Raw genomic sequence first — 24,222 nt, forward strand, 5'->3', positions numbered from 1 at the left:
CAAAATTCAAGTCACCTTTTGATACTGAAAGGACCAAAGAAACACTGTGAGCTTGAAAGTTTATTCATTTCAGAGTATTGATGGCCACAATCGTGATGAACATGATTGAAGCGTTGTTAACATTTACAAGCCCATTGTCGGATAGGGGACAGGCTTGACAGGGGACACTCAGTAGGTTGTGACAACACATGGTGTGGTCAGATAGAGGACGGGGGACATCAGTAGGAGTGAGGACACTGCACATTGTGTGGTCAGATAGAGGACAGGGGACATCGGTAGGAGTGAGGACACAACACATGGTGTGGTCAGATAGGGGACAGGGGACATCAGTAGGAGTGAGGACACAGCACATGGTGTGGTCAGATAGGGGACAGGGGATAGGGGACATCAGTAGGAGTGAGGACACTTGGTGTGGTCAGATAGAGGATGGGGGACATCAGTAGGAGTGAGGACACAGCACATGGTGTGGTCAGATAAGGGACAGGGGACATCAGTAGGAGTGAGGACACAGCACATGGTGTGGTCAGATAGGGGACATCAGTAGGAGTGAGGACACAACACATGGTGTGGTCAGATAGGGGACAGGGGACATCAGTAGGAGTGAGGACACCGCACATGGTGTGGTCAGATAGGGGACATCAGTAGGAGTGAGGACACAACACATGGTGTGGTCAGATAGGGGACAGGGGACATCAGTAGGAGTGAGGACACAGCACATGGTGTGGTCAGATAGGGGACAGGGGACATCAGTAGGAGTGAGGACACAGCACATGGTGTGGTCAGATAGGGGACAGGGGACATCAGTAGGAGTGAGGACACAACACATGGTGTGGTCAGATAGGGGACAGGGGACATCAGTAGGAGTGAGGACACCGCACATGGTGTGGTCAGATAGGGGACATCAGTAGGAGTGAGGACACAACACATGGTGTGGCCAGATAGGGGACAGGGGACATCAGTAGGAGTGAGGACACAACACATGGTGTGGTCAGATAGGGGACAAGGGACATCAATAGGAGTGGGGACATCAGTAGGAGTGAGGACACAGCACATGGTGTGGCCAGATAGGGGACAGGGGACATCAGTAGGAGTGAGGACACAACACATGGTGTGGCCAGATAGGGGACAGGGGACATCAGTAGGAGTGGGGACATCAGTAGGAGTGAGGACACAGCACATGGTGTGGCCAGATAAGGGACAGGGGACATCAGTAGGAGTGAGGACACTTGGTGTGGTCAAATAGGGGACAGGGGACATCAGTAGGAGTGAGGACACAACACATGGTGTGGTCAGATAGGGGACAGGGGACATCAGTAGGAGTGAGGACACAGCACATGGTGTGGTCAGATAGGGGACAGGGGACATCAGTAGGAGTGAGGACACAGCACATGGTGTGGTCAGATAGGGGACAGGGGACATCAGTAGGAGTGAGGACACAGCACATGGTGTGGTCAGATAGAGGACTGGGGACATCAGTAGGAGTGAGGACACAGCACATGGTGTGGTCAGATAGGGGACAGGGGACAGGGGACATCTGTAGGAGTGAGGACACATGGTGTGGTCAGATAGGGGACTGGGGACATCAGTAGGAGTGAGGACACCGCACATGGTGTGGTCAGATAGGGGACAGGGGACAGGGGACATCAGTAGGAGTGAGGACACTTGGTGTGGTCAGATAGGGGACAGGGGACATCAGTAGGAGTGAGGACACAACACATGGTGTGGTCAGATAGAGGACAGGGGACATCAGTAGGAGTGAGGACACCGCACATGGTGTGGTCAGATAGGGGACAGGGGACATCAGTTGGAGTGAGGACACTTGGTGTGGTCAAATAGGGGACAGGGGACATCAGTAGGAGTGAGGACACAGCACATGGTGTGGTCAGATAGAGGACAGGGGACATCAGTTGGAGTGAGGACACTTGGTGTGGTCAAATAGGGGACAGGGGACATCAGTAGGAGTGAGGACACAGCACATGGTGTGGTCAGATAGGGGACAGGGGACATCAGTAGGAGTGAGGACACTTGGTGTGGTCAGATAGGGGACAGGGGACATCAGTAGGAGTGAGGACACAGCACATGGTGTGGTCAGATAGAGGACAGGGGACATCAGTAGGAGTGAGGACACAACACATGGTGTGGTCAGATAGAGGACAGGGGACATCAGTAGGAGTGAGGACACCGCACATGGTGTGGTCAGATAGGGGACAGGGGACATCAGTTGGAGTGAGGACACTTGGTGTGGTCAAATAGGGGACAGGGGACAGGGGACATCAGTAGGAGTGAGGACACATGGTGTGGTCAGATAGGGGACAGGGGACATCAGTAGGAGTGAGGACACCGCACATGGTGTGGTCAGATAGGGGACAAGGGACATCAGTAGGAGTGAGGACACAACACATGGTGTGGTCAGATAGGGGACAGGGGACATCAGTAGGAGTGAGGACACAACACATGGTGTGGTCAGATAGGGGACATCAGTAGGAGTGAGGACACAGCACATGGTGTGGTCAGATAGGGGACAGGGGACATCAGTAGGAGTGAGGACACAACACATGGTGTGGTCAGATAGGGGACATCAGTAGGAGTGAGGACACAGCACATGGTGTGGCCAGATAGGGGACAGGGGACATCAGTAGGAGTGAGGACACAACACATGGTGTGGTCAGATAGGGGACAAGGGACATCAATAGGAGTGAGGACACAGCACATGGTGTGGTCAGATAGGGGACAGGGGACATCAGTAGGAGTGAGGACATCAGTAGGAGTGAGGACACAACACATGGTGTGGCCAGATAAGGGACAGGGGACATCAGTAGGAGTGAGGACACTTGGTGTGGTCAAATAGGGGACAGGGGACATCAGTAGGAGTGAGGACACTTGGTGTGGTCAAATAGGGGACAGGGGACATCAGTAGGAGTGAGGACACATGGTGTGGTCAGATAGGGGACAGGGGACATCAGTAGGAGTGAGGACACAGCACATGGTGTGGTCAGATAGGGGACAGGGGACATCAGTAGGAGTGAGGACACCGCACATGGTGTGGTCAGATAGGGGACAGGGGACATCAGTAGGAGTGAGGACACCGCACATGGTGTGGTCAGATAGGGGACATCAGTAGGAGTGAGGACACAGCACATGGTGTGGTCAGATAGGGGACAGGGGACATCAGTAGGAGTGAGGACACAACACATGGTGTGGTCAGATAGGGGACAGGGGACATCAGTAGGAGTGAGGACACCGCACATGGTGTGGTCAGATAGGGGACATCAGTAGGAGTGAGGACACAGCACATGGTGTGGTCAGATAGGGGACAGGGGACATCAGTAGGAGTGAGGACACAACACATGGTGTGGTCAGATAGGGGACAGGGGACATCAGTAGGAGTGAGGACACCGCACATGGTGTGGTCAGATAGGGGACATCAGTAGGAGTGAGGACACAGCACATGGTGTGGTCAGATAGGGGACAGGGGACATCAGTAGGAGTGAGGACACAGCACATGGTGTGGTCAGATAGGGGACAGGGGACATCAGTAGGAGTGAGGACACAGCACATGGTGTGGTCAGATAGGGGACAGGGGACATCAGTAGGAGTGAGGACACAACACATGGTGTGGTCAGATAGGGGACAGGGGACATCAGTAGGAGTGAGGACACCGCACATGGTGTGGTCAGATAGGGGACATCAGTAGGAGTGAGGACACAACACATGGTGTGGCCAGATAGGGGACAGGGGACATCAGTAGGAGTGAGGACACAACACATGGTGTGGTCAGATAGGGGACAAGGGACATCAATAGGAGTGGGGACATCAGTAGGAGTGAGGACACAGCACATGGTGTGGCCAGATAGGGGACAGGGGACATCAGTAGGAGTGAGGACACAACACATGGTGTGGCCAGATAGGGGACAGGGGACATCAGTAGGAGTGGGGACATCAGTAGGAGTGAGGACACAGCACATGGTGTGGTCAGATAGGGGACATCAGTAGGAGTGAGGACACAGCACATGGTGTGGTCAGATAGGGGACATCAGTAGGAGTGAGGACACAACACATGGTGTGGTCAGATAGGGGACCAGGGACATCAGTAGGAGTGAGGACACAGCACATGGTGTGGTCAGATAGGGGACAGGGGACATCAGTAGGAGTGAGGACACCGCACATGGTGTGGTCAGATAGGGGACATCAGTAGGAGTGAGGACACCGCACATGGTGTGGTCAGATAGGGGACCAGGGACATCAGTAGGAGTGAGGACACAACACATGGTGTGGTCAGATAGGGGACAGGGGACATCAGTAGGATTGAGGACACAGCACATGGTGTGGTCAGATAGGGGACAGGGGACATCAGTAGGAGTGAGGACACAGCACATGGTGTGGTCAGATAGGGGACAGGGGACATCAGTAGGAGTGAGGACACAGCACATGGTGTGGTCAGATAGGGGACAGGGGACATCAGTAGGAGTGAGGACACAGCACATGGTGTGGTCAGATAGAGGACAGGGGACATCAGTAGGAGTGAGGACACAACACATGGTGTGGTCAGATAGGGGACAGGGGACATCAGTAGGAGTGAGGACACAGCACATGGTGTGGTCAGATAGGGGACAGGGGACATCAGTAGGAGTGAGGACACAACACATGGTGTGGCCAGATAGGGGACATCAGTAGGAGTGAGGACACAGCACATGGTGTGGCCAGATAGGGGACAGGGGACATGGTTTCATGTCTGCAGCAAATGTGAGTAGAAATTCCCATACTTGAATAAAAAAAATCCCAATTTAGTTTGTGACGGTTTTGTAGAGGTGACATGCAGATCACTGAACACAGGACCAATAATGACGTCTAAAGATTTATTTATGTTTAGTTGTACACTGTGGTATTGAATGCACTGTTAAGATACCTCCACATTTATGAAAAAAGAACTTTAACAAGAATCCCAAATTTGAAAAAATGATTTTTCTCAGTTTGCCTGCCAAGCAGGCTTAGTTTGGAATCCTTGCTAACTCCAAGCATCAGATCCTGGAGATCATGCTATATTATTGGTGTCATGTGATCTCAAGGGGAACAGGCTTGTTCAACTTGGCAATGCTAGATAATTTGATCCACGTCCCTCAAACAACACACAGTTTACGAAGATGATGGATAAGTTCTGAGCCTCACATAGAAAGACTTGACCTGAAGACAGTAAAATTATTTAAAACACATCTATGACGCCATTCTATTGTTTGAAAGCTCCATTATTTTTCAGGAATGGAGAGTTGTTTGTCAATGATACATTATGTTAAAACATAATTTGAATTAATTTCCACTTGGAATAGACGGAACTATGTTTTACATTTTATCACTTTTTTCCGAAAACATGTGTCGCCAGCGGGCTTCAAACCCACAACGCTTGATTTGAGGACATGTAATTGGCCACCTCAGCTACGATGGCACATGAAGATATGGTGTGGATTTAACTATTAAATATTTTCATAATTGTGGATAATGCTTAAAAGCTCAAAATAATATGTATATATTTTGTGTCAGAGCAGGTTACCTACAACAATATTCATATTTATAGCAATAAGATAAACCTTTGACGAGATAAAACAAATCAGGTAATATATATATCCTTGTTCGGGGCCCGATATTTCCTATTATTTCCATCAGCATGTATTAACAATGTGCAAGCAATTAGTAAATACTAGTTTAGGACCCAATGAAATTATGAAGAGCCGTGTACCATCATTGTAAATGGCAGCTCGCGACAAAGCTTGGTGCACGTGCAACAGCGGCAGAGAATGGTTTATTTTTCAAATATTTTCCAGAACGGAATATTTTGTCAAAGTGTCTCTGCTCCATTATTTTCAAGGGATGGAGAGTTACTTGGACAATCCCCTCTATGTATTTTTCAACATAATCCCTTTCCTCTTTGATACACTTTTCCCAGCGATGTTGGATGTTTTATCCCAGTTTCGAGAAATACTTCTCTCCTATGTCGTGCGAGTCAAAATGGGTTTCAAATAGTGCCTTCTTCATGTTTAGGAACATGTACAAGTCTGACAGAGCCAGATCAGGAGAAACAGATGGGTCCTGAAGGTGTTCAAAGCCATAGTCGTGGATTGTAGCCATGACAATGACTTATTTGTGCACTGGTGTATTGTCCTGATGGAAGAGCATGTCGTTTCTGTACTTAATTATTGACCATAAAAAAATGATATCGATCGTCACAGAAAACAAAATGGCGGTCAATCAAGATCGATATCATTTTTTTATGGTCAATAATTAAGTACAGATGAAAAAAGTATTCAAATAACTATTGCTATCAACGATATTTTAGTATTTGTGATTATATTATCTATCTTGTTTTTAAAAATCTTTAGTTTAAGAAAAAACTTTTCCCGTGAGGTCACGTGATAACCAAATATGGGATAATAGTCTCGATCCAAATGTTACAACGCGTACACTTGAGCAGACTCATGAATATAACTCATGAATATTAATTAGACCATTCACTACGTTAACAGATCGTTATTATAACAGAAACAAACGTATGTTTTCCATGTATATCTAAAATGATATTATTTGTTATTAATTGTCTGATGAATTAAACAATTTAAATTGAAACAATTCATAATTAATCATATTATGAATACGTAACAACTTGTAATGTGTGTGAAAAGTCGTTCTAAAATACGCTATTTGAATGGGGCGTGGCCTAAATGCAAATGTCCGATTCGGATTTTAAATTTTCCGGACCCCTGGGCTATACCTCTATGACATCATGTAATGTCCACAACAAAACATTTCACTATTACACAGTTCCTTATATGTGAGACTCAGAACTTATCAGTCAACCCTCATATCAGCCGTCAGGACTTTATGCCAAACATTCAAGCAGTTACCCCAATTATATATGGAAAATGTCTCCGGTTCATGCATGACACTAATATTTCTCTGATAACCCTACTGTGTACATGACTGATGGATAACCTGCGAACAGGACACATACTCACCGAAACTAAAATAACGTAACAGAAGAGAGGTCATTATTATAGAGGCTGTAGTTAGATCTGAATTTCACCTTTCTACTTTCTGAACCTTTCATGAACTATGACCTCATATGATAGCTCCAGGAACAAATAACCAATAATGTTGCCATGTCAAATGAAACGTCGCTAAATTCCACCAGCTGCTTATCAAGCACAGATTTGCATGTGATTGATTTTGGTGTGAGATTCCAATAACAGGTGTTTCAAGCGAGAGTGAATGGATCACATTCAGTCTGTGTCTTTCAGCTAGAAACACTATCAAATACGTCTGTGTACATGTATGATATTTAACAAAAATACAGAATCCTTTTGTATGAATTAATTACTAAAGTGAGAGCCAAACTTTTACAATTAGCTGTAAAATGACAAGGTGAGCGCGTGCAGATCAATATACCACCTACTGTTTCAGCTGTTCACTTGTAGACGAAACGTGTGTTGTCATCTGTGGGGACATCGAGTGCATTGTTTATCTTAATCACAATTATCTTCTGCCATGCCTCATCACTTGGGCTCACCTCACACCGCCAACTGACTCCTAGTGCTGGAACTCAGATACAGTTCTACCAACTCACCCACCCATACACAGATAGACTTTGAGTTTCGAAGGTTTGGAATATTTAAGTTTTGAGTTTTGCAAACATCTTTTTCATTTAGCATCAAGTTGGCTGTGTACATGAGACGTGCAATAACAAGTTTCACAGGGGAAATGTGGACAGTGTTTCAACGAATGTTCTTTATTTCCTCAAGTAGTTTCAGAGGATGGCATGCAGTTGTAATCATGCTGCAACATATTTACAAAAGCAGTAATCAGAGAAATTGCTAGTCTCACGATATGGCAATTTACACAGTATGTTCTCGCGGTTCTTGGTATTTTATTGTCCACGTTGTCTGTAGATGGGTCATTGATCTTACCAAGCGTTTACACGATGCAGAAAGTGCATCCAGTATAACCATGTATGAACAAGTGTACAGAATGGACACCCCAAAAATATATAGTGCTTCCATCAGGATACATAATATAATATTCATTTACCAACTTCTTGACGAAGAAATAGAAAGAACCCGTAATTAAGGCAATTATCAGATTTTACAGTACACTATATCATATTCATGTCCCCAGTCTGTTTTCTGTTTAGGGAGCAAAACTCCTAAACTATCGAATATTTCTTGTTGAAACTTGCTATGCAGGTCAGTCTCGTGATCTGGTGACTTTTGATGATTTAGGATGTATGTTTTTTTTAAGAGTTTTTCGAGTGGGAGGGCTTTACTGAAAATGAGGGTAGTGCTCATTTTTCCACATCAGAACTCCCAAACCGAAATATTTATTATCCATAATGTTGTATGTTTTCTTTTTTACAAACCAAGTTCTAGAATGCTAATCAAACCACCAGCTGTCAAGGCTTATGTCCTATACAACAGTATAGTATTCATCTTGTATGAGATGCACTTAGGGTACACAGCATATTGTGTACTCAGGTATGGAGACTACGCAGCATATAGTGTACTCAGGTATGGAGACTACGCAGCATGTAGTGTACTCCGGTATGGTGATTACGCAGCATAGAGTGTACTCAGGTATGGTGACTACGCAGCATAGATTGTACTCAGGTATGGAAACTCTGCAGCATGTAGTGTACTCAGGTATGGAGACTCTGCAGCATGTAGTGTACTCAGGTATGGAGACTACGCAGCATAGATTGTACTCAGGTATGGAAACTCTGCAGCATGTAGTGTACTCAGGTATGGAGACTATGCAGCATATAGTGTACTCAGGTATGGAAACTCTGCAGCATGTAGTGTACTCAGGTATGGAGATTACGCAGCATATAGTGTATTCAGGTATCGAGATTACGCAGCATATAGTGAACTCAGGTATGGAGACTGTGCAGCATGTAGTGTACTCAGGTATGGAGATTACGCAGCATGTAGTGTACTCAGGTATGGAGACTACGCAGCATATAGTGTACTCAGGTATGGAGACTACACAGCATGTAGTGTACTCAGGTATGGAGACTGTGCAGCATGTAGTGTATTCAGGTATGGTGACTATGCAGCATATAGTGTACTCAGGTATGGAGACTCTGGAGCATGCAGTGTACTCAGGTATGGAGACTATGCAGCATGTAGTGTACTCAGGTATGGAGACTACGCAGCATGTAGTGTACTCAGGTATGGAGACTACGCAGCATGTAGTGTACTCAGGTATGGAGACTCTGCAGCATGTAGTGTACTCAGGTATCGAGATTACGCAGCATATAGTGAACTCAGGTATGGAGACTGTGCAGCATGTAGTGTACTCAGGTATGGAGATTACGCAGCACGTAGTGTACTCAGGTATGGAGACTGTGCAGCATATAGTGTACTCAGGTATGGAGACTACGCAGCATGTAGTGTACTCAGGTATGGAGACTGTGCAGCATGTAGTGTATTCAGGTATGGTGACTATGCAGCATATAGTGTACTGAGGTATGGAGATTCTGCAGCATGCAGTGTACTCAGGTATGGAGACTACGCAGCATGTAGTGTACTCAGGTATGGAGACTCTGCAGCATGTAGTGTACTCAGGTATGGAGACTGTGCAGCATGCAGTGTACTCAGGTATGGTGACTATGCAGCATGTAGTGTACTCAGGTATGGTGACTATGCAGCATGTAGTGTACTCAGGTATGGTGACTATGCAGCATGTAGTGTACTCAGGTATGGAGACTCTGCAGCATGTAGTGTACTCAGGTATGGAGACTACGCAGCATATTGTGTACTCAGGTATGGTGACTACGCAGCATATTGTGTACTCAGGTATGGAAACTCTCCAGCATGTAGTGTACTCAGGTATGGAGACTACGCAGCATATTGTGTACTCAGGTATGGAAACTCTCCAGCATGTAGTGTACTCAGGTATGGAGACTGTGCAGCATGTAGTGTACTCAGGTATGGAGACTAAGCAGCATGTAGTGTACTCAGGTATGGAGACTACGCAGCATGTAGTGTACTCAGGTATGGAGACTATGCAGCATGTAGTGTACTCAGGTATGGAGACTGTGCAGCATGTAGTGTACTCAGGTATGGAGACTGTGCAGCATAGAGTGTACTCAGGTATGGAGACTTTGCAGCATATAGTGTACTCAGGTATGGAGACTGTGCAGCATAGAGTGTACTCAGGTATGGAAACTCTCCAGCATGTAGTGTACTCAGGTATGGAGACTTTGCAGCATGTAGTGTACTCAGGTATGGAGACTACACAGCATGTAGTGTACTCAGGTATGGAGACTGTGCAGCATGTAGTGTACTCAGGTATGGAGACTGTGCAGCATGTAGTGTACTCAGGTATGGAGACTTTGCAGCATGTAGTGTACTCAGGTATGGAGACTACACAGCATGTAGTGTACTCAGGTATGGAGACTGTGCAGCATGTAGTGTACTCAGGTATGGAGACTACACAGCATGTAGTGTACTCAGGTATGGAGACTGTGCAGCATGTAGTGTACTCAGGTATGGAGACTACACAGCATGTAGTGTACTCAGGTATGGAGACTACACAGCATGTAGTGTACTCAGGTATGGAGACTGTGCAGCATGTAGTGTACTCAGGTATGGAGACTGTGCAGCATAGAGTGTACTCAGGTATGGAGACTATGCAGCATGTAGTGTACTCAGGTATGGAGACTACGCAGCATAGATTGTACTCAGGTATGGAGACTATGCAGCATGTAGTGTACTCAGGTATGGAGACTATGCAGCATGTAGTGTACTCAGGTATGGAGACTGTGCAGCATAGAGTGTACTCAGGTATGGAGACTGCAGCATGTAGTGTACTCAGGTATGGAGACTATGCAGCATGTAGTGTTCTCAGGTATGGAGACTACACAGCATAGAATGTACTCAGGTATGGAGACTACACACTGTATAGTGTATTAAATGTACGGAGAAGAGAGTATAGTCAACACAGTATCATGTTTGAGAATACTGTACAGCAAATGATTCTTAATAATATTAAAGTCTTGTTGATCCGATACTTGTTAATTCGACAAACAGCTTTATCGGACACTTATAATGGGAACTGATTAAATCAGTGCTATTTAGCCCCGTTAATTAGACAGTCTTGCACTCCAACTCTGACACACCTAATTTGAAACGAATTGTAGAGTACTGAAGATAGTCAGCTTGGTGTGGGAGAAAAGCCCAAAGTGATGCAGGTCTCAGACATTTACCACTTTGTTGAAACCCATGAACACAGGTATGTAGCTGACAAACCTAGAAACATAATCAGTGTGAACCAGAATTCAAACCCACGATCATAGGGTTCTGGATTCTCAAGGGAAGCAACTCCCAATCTGGCGCCTTATACCGGGTGTTAACATTTATTGTTATCTATTCTATGCAGGGTATGTTTGACAGCAAGATAGTCATTGATGTAGTGCCATCACTGATAACTGTTGCAAACTGTGGATGCAGTTTCTTTTTGAAACTATCTCATGGTGAATACATCAGACAATATGACAATATTAATATTCAGAGTTTTATGAACGTAACTTCAAATGATTCTTAATAATATTAAACAAGGATATCGACTACCATATTGCACATTCATTTACCAGTTAGGAATTTGAATCAAATCGTAGCCAGTCATGCGAGTAATCCTGACAGACCTACAGTGTATGTAGGGTACAGTACATAACAGCAAATAGCAGGTAAAATGTACTTAGAGATTACAACTGTATGTCACTCCATCACTAATGCACTAATGTATACGAAGGAAATAACTAACAGTCATTCCTTTGCTGGTTTGTTCTTCAGTGTATGAGGTATGAATTTATAGTGCATAAGGTGTACGTGGATTGCAGTGCAGTTTATGGAATGTACATTGTGCTATACCTGGCAAGACAATGCCCCATACAACCTCTATTGATCTGTGCAAGGACAGTATGTCACAAGCTGGCACACAGATGCAGCCGGAGCTCAAATCTCACAGGGCAACTGAGACAGCTTCTTAATGGCAGCAGGCTGTTCGGGGCAGACTCGGAGACAAGATGCTTATAGGTTTTGAAAAAGAAGAACTAAATAACTTCTAGTTTTCAACATTCACGTGCCGTTCATGTCGTTTCCAGTACAATGTCGTAGCTTATCTTATACTGCTAATTATACACTGACAGAAACTGAAATTGCCTTCATTTAGTCCTGTAATTACAAGTCCTCCCATAATTTCAGATGTTCTTTAGAACATTACGATGTAATAATTGTCACCAGTGTTCCACGTTGCAGGGAGGTATTGGGGTCCTTGAGGTTAGGTGCAATAGTATTGGCATCCCCTTAACCATTAATTTATTATCCCCCTCGTATGTAATGAAGGGGGATATAGTTGGCGTCCGTCTGCTGTCCGTCCGTAATCTAAACCGTTCAATATTTTTCAACAAAAATTGGCAGATATATCAAACAGATCCTGAAGTGGTGCCTTCTGCTATTTATGGATTTTTGGCATTTTATTTTTCTCTATTTTCATGGAAACAATTTGTACTTTGTCTTATAAGGTAGTCAAATTTGTTTCTGGAGCACAACTATAAAAATGTTCAATTTCATTAAAAATAACGTGGCAGATATATCAAACAGATCCTGAAGTGGTGCCTTTTGCTATTTGTGAATTTCTGGCCTTTTTATTTTTCTTAATTTCCATGGAAACAATTTGGACTTATTATTGTCACAAACAGAGAAAAGGTAGCCCTATTATTGTCACAAACAGAGAATAGGTAGCCTTGTTATTGTCACATACCAAGAATAGATAGCCTTGTTATTGTCATGCTATCATCCATATGTGTATATGCACTCCCTTTCACCTCTCATTGGGGAAGCATTTTGACATTATTTATGTCAGAGTAAGGTGAGGCAGATGCATACGTGAAAAATGTAAATGAGAAATACCATCTTTGCAGAATTTCTGCACATCTGCATTCCTATAAGTCTGGAAAAGTTTAAGAAAAACAAATAAACATGTTATAAGGACTAGGAAGGAGCTCAGAGCATGTCCAACAGGGAATTCAAGTAACCCTTTGATTTCCTCAAAAACAGTCTTTGTAGACATGGTTGTGTGGAGCTAGGTAAGTCATACTATATCACTGTATACATGGTTGTGTGGAGCGAGGCTGTCAGCCACTACCTATATCACTGTAGACATGGTTGTGTGGAGCTAGGCTGTCAGCCACTACCTATATCTTTGTAGACATGGTTGTTTTGAGCTAGGCTGTCAGCCACTACCTATATCTCTGTAGACATGGTTGTGTGGAGCTAGGCTGTCAGCCACTACCTATATCTCTGTAGACATGGTTGTGTGGAGCTAGGCTGTCAGCCACTACCTATATCTCTGTAGACATGGTTGTGTGGAGCTAGGCTGTCAGCCACTACCTATATCTCTGTAGACATGGTTGTGTGGAGCTAGGCTGTCAGCCACTACCTATATCTCTGTAGACATGGTTGTGTGGAGCTAGACTGTCAGCCACTACCTATATCTCTGTAGACATGGTTGTGTGGAGCTAGGCTGTCAGCCACTACCTATATCTCTGTAGACATGGTTGTGTGTAACTAGGCTGTCAGCCACTACCTATATCTCTGTAGACATGGTTGTGTGTAACTAGGCTGTCAGCCACTACCTATATCACTGTAGACATGGTTGTGTGGAGCTAGGCTGTCAGCCACTACCTATATCTCTGTAGACATAGTTGTGTGTAACTAGGCTGTCAGCCACTACCTATATCTCTGTAGACATGGTTGTGTGTAACTAGGCTGTCAGCCACTACCTATATCACTGTAGACATGGTTGTGTGGAGCTAGGCTGTCAGCCACTACCTATATCTCTGGAGACATGGTTGTGTGGAGCTAGGCTGTCAGCCACTACCTATATCACTGTAGACATAGTTGTGTGGAGCTAGGCTGTCAGCCACTACCTATATCACTGTAGACATAGTTGTGTGGAGCTAGGCTGTCAGCCACTACCTATATCTCTGTAGACATGGTTGTGTGGAGCTAGGCTGTCAGCCACTACCTATATCTCTGGAGACATGGTTGTGTGGAGCTAGGCTGTCAGCCACTACCTATATCTCTGTAGACATGGTTGTGTGGAGCTAGGCTGTCAGCCACTACCTATATCTCTGTAGACATAGTTGTGTGGAGCTAGGCTGTCAGCCACTACCTATATCTCTGTAGACATGGTTGTGTGGAGCTAGGCTGTCAGCCACTACCTATATCTCTGTAGACATGGTTGTGTGGAGCTAGACTGTCAGCCACTACCTATATCACTGTAGACATGGTTGTGTGGAGCTAGGCTGTCAGCCACTACCTATATCTCTGTAGACATGGTTGTGTGGAGCTAGGCTGTCAGCCACTACCTATATCTCTGTAGACATGGTTGTGTGGAGCTAGGCTGTCAGCCACTACCTATATCTCTGTAGACATGGTTGTGTGGAGCTAGGCTGTCAGCCACTACCTATATCTCTGTAGACATGGTTGTGTGGAGCTAGGCTGTCAGACACTATATCTCTGTAGACTTGGTTATGTGGAGCTAGGCTGTCAGCCACTACCTATATCTCTGTAAACATGGTTGTGTGGATCTAGGCTGTCAGCCACTACCTATATCTCTGTAGACATGGTTGTGTGGAGCTAGGCTGTCAGCCACTACCTATATCTCTGTAGACATGGTTGTGTGGAGCTAGGCTGTCAGCCACTACCTATATTACTGTAGACATGGTTGTGTGGAGCTAGGCTGTCAGCCACTACCTATATTACTGTAGACATGGTTGTGTGGAGCTAGGCTGTCAGCCACTACCTATATCACTGTAGACATGGTTGTGTGGAGCTAGGCTGTCAGCCACTACCTATATTACTGTAGACATGGTTGTGTGGAGCTAGGCTGTCAGCCACTACCTATATCTCTGTAGACATGGTTGTGTGGAGCTAGGCTGTCAGCCACTACCTATATCTCTGTAGACATAGTTGTGTGGTACAGAGGCTGCCATGGGGGTCCTGCTAATCTCGGAAATGTTATTAACGCTACATATTTATGAGCTCTGACTCACTAAGAGTTACTTCAGAACTAGACAAGCCAATATCACAAATAGGAACCAAGAAGTATTGCTCTGTATTTACAACAGTATGCCCATCAGTACTTAGATTTACATAGAGGAGCTCTGTTTGATGTGTGGTTGGAGGTATCCCTTCCTGGGAGTACATCACCTCAGTGTCACTAGATTATGAAGCTACAGTAGAATAAGGAACAGATCGGCCCTATCCCAGAGCACAGGTCCAGAGAAAGGATGTATTTACATATTTTCCCTGACAGAAGAGAAGTAAAACAGAAATGACTTGTCACTTTTATCTCCATGTGACAGAAATCTGTGATGAATTGTCCAGTTATTACATTTCATTTATTTGTAAATGATCTGTTCAAAGGGAAACATCCTTCAGTGTGATGAATGTAGTTATTATGGTATTTCATGTTCTATTCTGTGCAGTGTCTGTGGTATTGATCTGCAGGAGTGTAGCTGCTGCGGCTGTAGTCACTGTGTGGCTGGGGATACCGGGGCCTCGCTGGCCCTCCGCGATGACTCACGTATCACAATGTTAATTTTTACTTCCAGACTGGAGAGTGGAATGTGACTCACAGCTGGATACCATATCGCCTGTGGAAATACGTTTTGGTGGAATTCCGTGAAAACGACCTTGGACGTCATTGTGACCTTGACATGTTTTATCCCATCAAAAATGGAATATGACTTTAATTGTCATGGCAACTAGCTGTAACACATAGAAGGTAGGTGTCTTATTTCTACAGCTGTTATGTAATAGGCTTTAAACATATTGAATCACATTACTTATGTTATATTTAATAAAGATATGTACATATTGCATTATTGTGTATCTATTTTTCTAAGTAGCATGTGATATATAGAGAGACCTCATGAGGTAACATTACTGTCGGTCATAAGGTCTCTTTACACATGGGAAATCTCATTATAACAATGGTGGGGGGGGGGTTCATGAAGCATGACTCAATTCTTTACAGGTAGGTGTGATGTTGCTGAAATATTGCATTTCACACACGGACAGATCTCACGAGGCACTTGATTAATTAACTCCTGAGACATAAAAAGATCCCATGAGACATCCTTGACATTTAGATTTCTCATAAGACATTTCAGACATTGAGAGATCTAATGAGACAGCCATGACATCATGAGATCTCATGTGACATCCTTGTCATTGAGGGATGTCATGAGACATCCAAGACATCGTGAGATGTCATAAGACATCCCTGACATCTTGAGATCTCATGAGACATCCCTGTCATTGAGGGATTATTCCAGCTATATGACAGTGGTCTGTAAATAATTGAGTCTGGACCAATCAATCCAGTGATTGATATTATGAGCACTGTTCCACACAATTGGGATCAAAGACATGCATCAACCAAGTCAGCGAGCCTGACCATCCAATCCCGTTAGTCGCCTCTTACGACAAGCCTAGTCACCTTTTACAGCAAGCATGAGGCATCCTTGACATCATGAGATCTCATGAGACATCCCTGACACTGAGAGATTGCATGAGACATCCATGACACTGAGAGATTGCATGAGACATCCATGACACTGAAGGATGTCGTGAGACATACCCGACATTGAGAGATCTCATGAGACATCCCTGACACTGAGAGATCTCTTGAGACATCCATAACATTGATCTCATGAGACATGTGCAGTAATTGGGAAATGTCATTATACATACCAACAATGTTAACAATGTGGCAATATGCTTAGAAGTGGAGCGTAAATGCAGCTTTTTATAATATGATCTAGATCTATTTATTACATTGGGGTAATAGCCTATCAGTATCACTGAATGAATGTATGTCAGTATCAGAGTCAATATTTGCAATAATGGTTGCAACAGCTGGTGGAAGGAGGTCATTCATGTGCACCCTGACTGATCCAATGTTAAAGGTTGTAGGGAAAGGTTGTAGGGAAATATTTTGAACTACTTGAAATCATAAAATTAATGCCAAAATTTCAAGTGCCCCTCACTTACATTAATAAGGTATTGATTTTTACCTGGCATTGATTTTTACCTGGCCTTAATCAATACTTGAAGACTATCGACATTTCAGACTTACTTTACATACAATGAAACAGTGAAATATGGCTCATAATTACGTCTTAGAGTTAATGTTTCTCACTGGATGCTCTGGCATGTCAGGTTGTGATTTGAGGATCATTGACACAACAGCTGGATATGACGTTTTGTCCTTGGGAAAAATGTCAAATATTCTCATTTAGCAGAAGTTTAGTTGTGACCAAATTAAGCAGTATTATTCAAAGTGCTCCATATTATATAGGTATTTTAAGTCTACAATTTCGTTGCTGTTGAGTGCAGATTATATGAGGTGGGTTTTTTCACTGTCAAATGTACATGATGTAGATCTACTCTCATGAATTTTATGCCACATTTTTGGCAAGGGTCAGCATCAATTTATTGTCATGATTTCTAATGTAAGATTACTATGAATGACAGCGTTGAAGCTGCCATTACTTACTGGAGTGTAAAGTGTCTGCATGTAAACTACAATGGGACAGTTCGTAGCTTTGCAATTACCACCATCAAATCCCAGCTGTTACTGGGATAATATTTCACAGTATGACTAGTTAGGGATACAAAGGAAGTTCATGCATTTTTGGGGCATTACTAGAATTTGTTAAACTTTTCATGCATGCAATTTTTCCCAGCACACAAATTTTGGCAATTAGATTTTCAAATTTCCATTTTTCTTCATGTTCTTTGCTCAAATGCCAAGAAAAGACTGATTGAATATGTTTCCAAAGCAAAGCATTGAAACATTTTAACATTTTCATGAAGCATTGCATATATTGACATTTGGTAATGTTTGTATGTTTCTGGAACCTGAATCAAATACTGTTCATATCTTCATGGCATGTGGTATCCATATTGACCATGTGGTATAGTGGTGCCTTTTGACATTATGCATTTGATGGGTTGAAAAACAACATAAAATTTGAGTTATAAGTGTTGGGATTGTTTCTTCCAAACGTTCAAGAGGTCTTTATGAAACATAGCACATGCCCCCTACAACTTTGTGATTTAGTATCACCTTTTGACCTTTTCAGTTTTTTCACATTTTCTATATCTTGCATTCCCATGGATGTGATTGAAACAAGCACAAATAATACTTGGTGAAGATTGAAGTAATCTTATACATATATGTCAGAATCTTACAGAGGCAATTGAAGAATTAATTGCACCTAAGTAAAGAGAGTCTATAGAGTGAGGGTCTTCATTGGAATTGGCTTTTGGCTAATTTCCGGAAAAGGTCAAGGTCACCATGGCAGTTCACTATGCTACCGAACTTCACAACATCCACTTTTGGTCATCACATTAAAGGGTTTTTTCTATCTGTAATGAATAAGTTTTTGTACTTTTATAATTATTTGTAGCCTAGTGGTTACAGCATTTTTTCGTCATGCCAAAGGTCCGGGTTCGATTCCCCACATGGTTACATTTCTGGTGTACCCATCAATGATGTTGCTGGAATATTGCGAAAAGCAGCGTTAAATCCAATTCACTTCTGTTTGCCAACAGGGGTGTGAGTGGCCCATTCTGTTAGTGCCGGAAGTTGATGTGCATAGTTTTGTCCGCTATATTATCGGGGGATTGAATACCAGAACTGCCCTAATGATGTATCTAGGGTTATAGCACCATGCCATGCTAGAAGGTTTCACCAAAATGGTAAACATCTTAGACTGGCTATATGAGATAGAATTACTGTATATATGTATAAGTATTGGCTGTTGTATTCCAGTGCTCCTGTTGGTATTTGGTTTCTGGTGGTTGAGATCAAGAAGCCAACCCAGATTAGAATTTATAAGTTTTCCCCTTCCACTTGTGATGCCTGTCCGTCTCTACAGAAGCAGGTGTTAAAGTGTTTTGTGTTGCAAATTTCAGGTTCACCATGGAATCAGTGTTGGGGCGGCTGAGGACCGGATCCAAATCCAAGAAAACCCTTTCACAAGCTCCTTCCAAGGATGATATTCTGAATGCCATAGATACCTTTGATAAAAATGGTGAGTTACCAAGTGACATAGCACAAGTTAATCTCCACTCAATCAAACAGCTGTTGTTCTAATTCATTGTCAAATTAAACATGTCGGTAAGATAAATTTGGTGTAGCAGGATAACTCAGACGTTGGCCGTAGGCGAGTGGTATAAAACCTAATGGGGAATGCATAAAACCCCATGCTACAACTTATAGTGCTCTATACCCTGTATGACCAAAATGAACCTGTATCATGTCCAGTAGGACCAATGGCTACCTGTGTAAGTTTTGTGTATGTTGTGTAGCCAGTATACAAGTAACAGATGATTGTATTGAGTGATGTCTGTAATATCTCAGATGAAGATACAAGATTCTGATGCACAACCTACAATATTACACTCGTGTGTTGACAGGAAGTGGCTCAGAGGACAACAACAACCTGGTCCGCAAGAGCAGCGTGGAGAGCGGAGATGGACGATTTGAAGGTCCTGACGAGCTGGACTCCCCCAGTGTGAGCTATTCCCACTCCTACAGGTGCGTCCCACTAGGAGCAGGTACCCTACATACTTCACAGGGGAGAAAAGCCCTGAATACACCACTGGGTGCAGATGCCTTTATACATCACTGGGTAGATATACCCTGAATACACCACCAGGTGCAGATACCTTTATACATCACTGGGTAGATATACCCTGAATACACCACAAGGTACAAATACCTTTATACTTCACTGGCTAGATATATCCTGAAGACACCACCGGGTACAAATACCTTTATATATCATTGGCTAGATATACCCTGAATACACCACCGGGTACAAATACCTTTATACTTTACTGGCTAGATATACCCTGAATAAAGCATAGGGTACTATACAAATATCTTTATACTTCGCTGCGTAGATATATCCTGAATACACCACCGGGTACAAATATCTTTATACTTCACTTGCTAGATATACCCTGAAAACAACACCGAGTACAAATACCTTAATACTTCACTGGGTAGATATACCCTGAATATAGCACAGGGTACAAATATCTTTATGCTTCACTGGCTAGATATACCCTGAATACATCACCTGGTACAAATACCTTTATACATCATTGGCTAGATATACCCTGAATACACCACCAGGTACAAATACCTTTATACTTCACTGGCTAGATTTACCCTGAATATAGCACCGGGTACAAATATCTTGCATACACCACTGGAAACAGATACCCTTTGTTCATCACTGAGTACGGATAATTTGCAAACACCACTGGGTACAAATACCCTGTAAAGACCTATAGATCAGACACCCTACGACACATGTATACCTTTTGATCAGACACCATAAGACACAGGCAACAGGTACATCCTAGACTTCAGGCTTGACAGGTAGTGTTGTCCATTCGTTGCAAGAAGGATGCTGGATGTTGCAGGGGTATTGAGCCACCTGTACAGACTGACTGGATGTGGACTGTGATAAGGGAGGGGTCCAAGTATAGGTATGACAAACAAGCCGGTCTCCACCCTTGAAGCACCTCCTTGAACACATACAGGCACACATGCTTTCAATTTCCCCAATTCTGCAAATACATATCTGATCTGATACGTCCACGTGATCTTGATAAAATATGATGTATCCCGCATTGGAGGGGCATAAATTTCTCAGGGGGGCAAATAAATCCCTTATACCCCGCCATGATGAAAACAGGGTGCACATGATTTTCCGAGCAGCTAAATAAATCCCTTATATACCTCTTCAAAGCAAAAAGCTGCACGCTTTTTCAGAGTCAATGGAAATCACATGACGTAGCGCAGGTTAACCTCAGCTCAATCAAACAGCTGTTTTCTATCAATCTTGAATATGTTACAATGTCATAAGTCACATGTCGGTAAAATAAATTCATTGTAGCAGTATCACTCAGTGCATGTAGGTTTTATACATCCCTCATTACTTATATTATTCCACTAGTAGATAAAGTAGGGAACATGCTCTATTATTCCATGGTCATGAGAGGCATTTTGCTATGATTTGTTATCCAATGTGATACAGGAGGTTGAGTTACTACATCTTATGTTTAACATTGCAGTAAGCTTACCACCTCAATATCTCCCTCCTCCCAACATATGTGTCCACACACATCGCCCTTCCCCTAACACACCAAGCAGCAACTTCCAGTTTACCACCACAATCACTGCAACACTCCAGTGGGCCTGACTCCAAGGAACCTCATCCCGGCTAATCCCTAATGGTATCTGCTTATAGACTGTTTTCACACTCTCACTGTTTGCGTGCACTGGTAAATCAAGGAATTGAACATTCCTGATCATGTATTTTGATAGTTCTTTAGAGTACAAGTTTAAACAACCTGTCCTATCAACACCAGTATCAAAACTTTACTGGTGTATGTTAATGTATGTTAACTTTCTATGAACAGTGGTGAGAATATTCCGCTGTTCCGCAAATATTAGTTACCACAAATTTGTTAAAATCTCATGGCTTCCCCATAAACACTTCCATATTATGGACCACGCTCCATTGCAAAGAAGTTTCAGCTGAAAAGGAAAATATCCATTCTCATCCCTGTATGAATGTCTCTAAAGCATACACTTCCTGAGGTTGTCCCATGATTAGCTCACCTTGGAAATGTCAACGTAAGCATATGACTTACAGTATATCTGTCCACTCCAATTGTCTTTTTTCCAATAGTGCACAGCATATCAGAGTATAGTCAATAGGATTTATTCTGAAAAGGCATCTGCTACTAGAAACAGGGTTTTCTAGAATTCAATATTATCAATGCTTGACCCAAATTCACAGTACAATGTCATGCTCAGAGAATAACCAAGGCGCTACGAAGAATGACCGGTACTGATTATAGTGAATAGTTGGTGTTAATCCTGAGTCTTTGGTGAGTGACTTACAGCATTCATTCACCAGGGACAGATAATTCATAATTTCTAGTTGTGAGTAGGTTGATCTAAATTCTCTGATCATTTTAGAGAGAAAATGAAGAAAAATCGTACAGAATATTAACCCTACAGATAAACTTCGCTGTAGGCAGCTGTTATTCAGGTGAACGAATTTGTGACATCATGAACAATGGATGACGTTAATTATATTTTTCCCAACAGCTTCAATTGACCAAGCAGCATTGAGATTTGCTAAAAATGGCTTTTGCAAATATCGGAAAGTTGATGTAAAATCCAAGCTTATAATTCTACCCTGATGGGTAATACAAACTAAATCATCACCTGATTAGACCCTGGTGTGATGACTTCAGTAATAGTTTAGTCATGATGATTATTGAAGTAGATAACCTAGAATAACACAATGACATTACATGAAGCTTAATAGAAACCCATTCTGTGTGAATATGTGAGCCATGACTGACTCATTTGTAGTCTTTGTGTCATCCCATGGTTTGTGTTGTGTAATGACTCGGAATAATTCACACCTGCATCACTTTCTACTGGACACTGAATTGGTCAATAGGCCCTATAGACTGCTACACTGTCTGTCAAATGTGTGACTTGCTTATTGTGAAAGTCATTGTCGTTTATCGGGCACAATGGTTAATTGATGTTATCAGTGGATGAGAGTGACGCAAGGGGTCTCCGTGTGGGAATCTCACATAGGGGTCAAGTGGACACTGAGATAATGTCTCTACAATCTGTTGTCAAGTGGGAATAACACATTCCATATCAGATGCCACGATATGACATTAACAGTCTGGTGCCAGGTAGGAATAACACATTCAATATCAGATGTCACTATGTGACATATCTGGTCTGTTGCCAGGTGGGAATAACACATTCAATATCAGATGTCACTATGATACATACGGTCTATTGTCAGGTAGGAATAGCACATTCAATATCAGATGTCACTATGCGACATATCTGGTCTGTTGCCAGGTGGGAATAACACATTCAATATCAGAAGTCACTATGCGACATATCTGGTCTGTTGCCAGGTGGGAATAACACATTCAATATCAGATGTCACTATGTGACATATCTGGTCTGTTGCCAGGTGGGAATAACACATTCAATATCAGATGTCACTATGTGACATATGGTCTATTGTCAGGTAGGAATAACACATTCAATATCAGATGTCACTATGCGACATATCTGGTCTGTTGCCAGGTGGGAATAACACATTCAATATCAGATGTCACTATGTGACTTTTATAGTGTGTTGCCAGGTAGGAATAACACATTCAATATCAGATGTCACTATGCGACATATCTGGTCTGTTGTCAGGTGGGAATAACACAGTCAATATCAGATGTCACTATGTGACATATCTGGTCTGTTGTCAGGTGGGAACAACACAGTCAATATCAGATGTCACTATGTGACTTTTATGGTCTGTTGCCAGGTGGGAATAACACATTCAATATCAGATGTCACTATGTGACTTTTATGGTCTGTTGTCGGGTGGGAATAACACAGTCAATATCAGATGTCACTATGTGACATATCTGGTCTGTTGTCAGGTGGGAATAACACAGTCAATATCAGATGTCACTATGTGACTTTTATGGTCTGTTGTCAGGTGGTAATAACACAGTCAATATCAGATGTCACTATGTGACTTTTATGGTCTGTTGTCAGGTGGTAATAACACAGTCAATATCAGATGTCACTATGTGACATATCTGGTCTGTTGTCAGGTGGGAATAACACAGTCAATATCAGATGTCACTATGTGACTTTTATGGTCTGTTGCAAGGTGGGAATAACACAGTCAATATCAGATGTCACTATGTAACTTTTATGGTCTATTGTCAGGTGGGAATAACACAGTCAATATCAGATGTCACTATGTGACATATCTGGTCTGTTGTCAGGTGGGAATAACACAGTCAATATCAGATGTCACTATGTGACTTTTATGGTCTGTTGTCAGGTGGGAATAACACAGTCAATATCAGATGTCACTATGCGACATATCTGGTCTGTTGCCAGGTGGGAATAACACATTCAATATCAGAAGTCACTATGCGACATATCTGGTCTGTTGCCAGGTGGGAATAACACATTCAATATCAGATGTCACTATGTGACTTTTATAGTGTGTTGCCAGGTGGGAA

At 43.0% G+C, this 24,222-nt stretch overlaps 1 protein-coding gene across 13 annotated transcripts in view; it reads left to right on the top strand.

Annotated features, from left to right (window-relative positions):
* LOC124114742 (TBC1 domain family member 5-like) overlaps window positions 1-24,222 on the top strand; it is a 73,120-nt gene that overhangs the window by 12,800 nt on the left and 36,098 nt on the right. For 11 of the 13 annotated variants that reach the window (XM_048380561.1, XM_048380565.1, XM_048380560.1 and 8 more), the window contains exons 2-5: window positions 15,662-15,834; window positions 19,035-19,153; window positions 19,539-19,659; window positions 20,556-20,621. In XM_048380561.1, the coding sequence (XP_048236518.1) occupies window positions 19,042-19,153; window positions 19,539-19,659; window positions 20,556-20,621 (299 nt within the window). In that variant the 5' untranslated portion in view covers window positions 15,662-15,834; window positions 19,035-19,041. The remainder of the gene's footprint in view (window positions 1-15,661; window positions 15,835-19,034; window positions 19,154-19,538; window positions 19,660-20,555; window positions 20,622-24,222) is intronic. The other 2 variants (XM_048380567.1, XM_048380568.1) reach the window with 1 other exon arrangement.

This window comes from Haliotis rufescens, unplaced genomic scaffold, assembly GCF_023055435.1.
Source record: "Haliotis rufescens isolate VD_foot unplaced genomic scaffold, xgHalRufe1.0.p SCAF_31, whole genome shotgun sequence".
NCBI classification, from domain to species: Eukaryota; Metazoa; Mollusca; class Gastropoda; order Lepetellida; family Haliotidae; genus Haliotis; species Haliotis rufescens.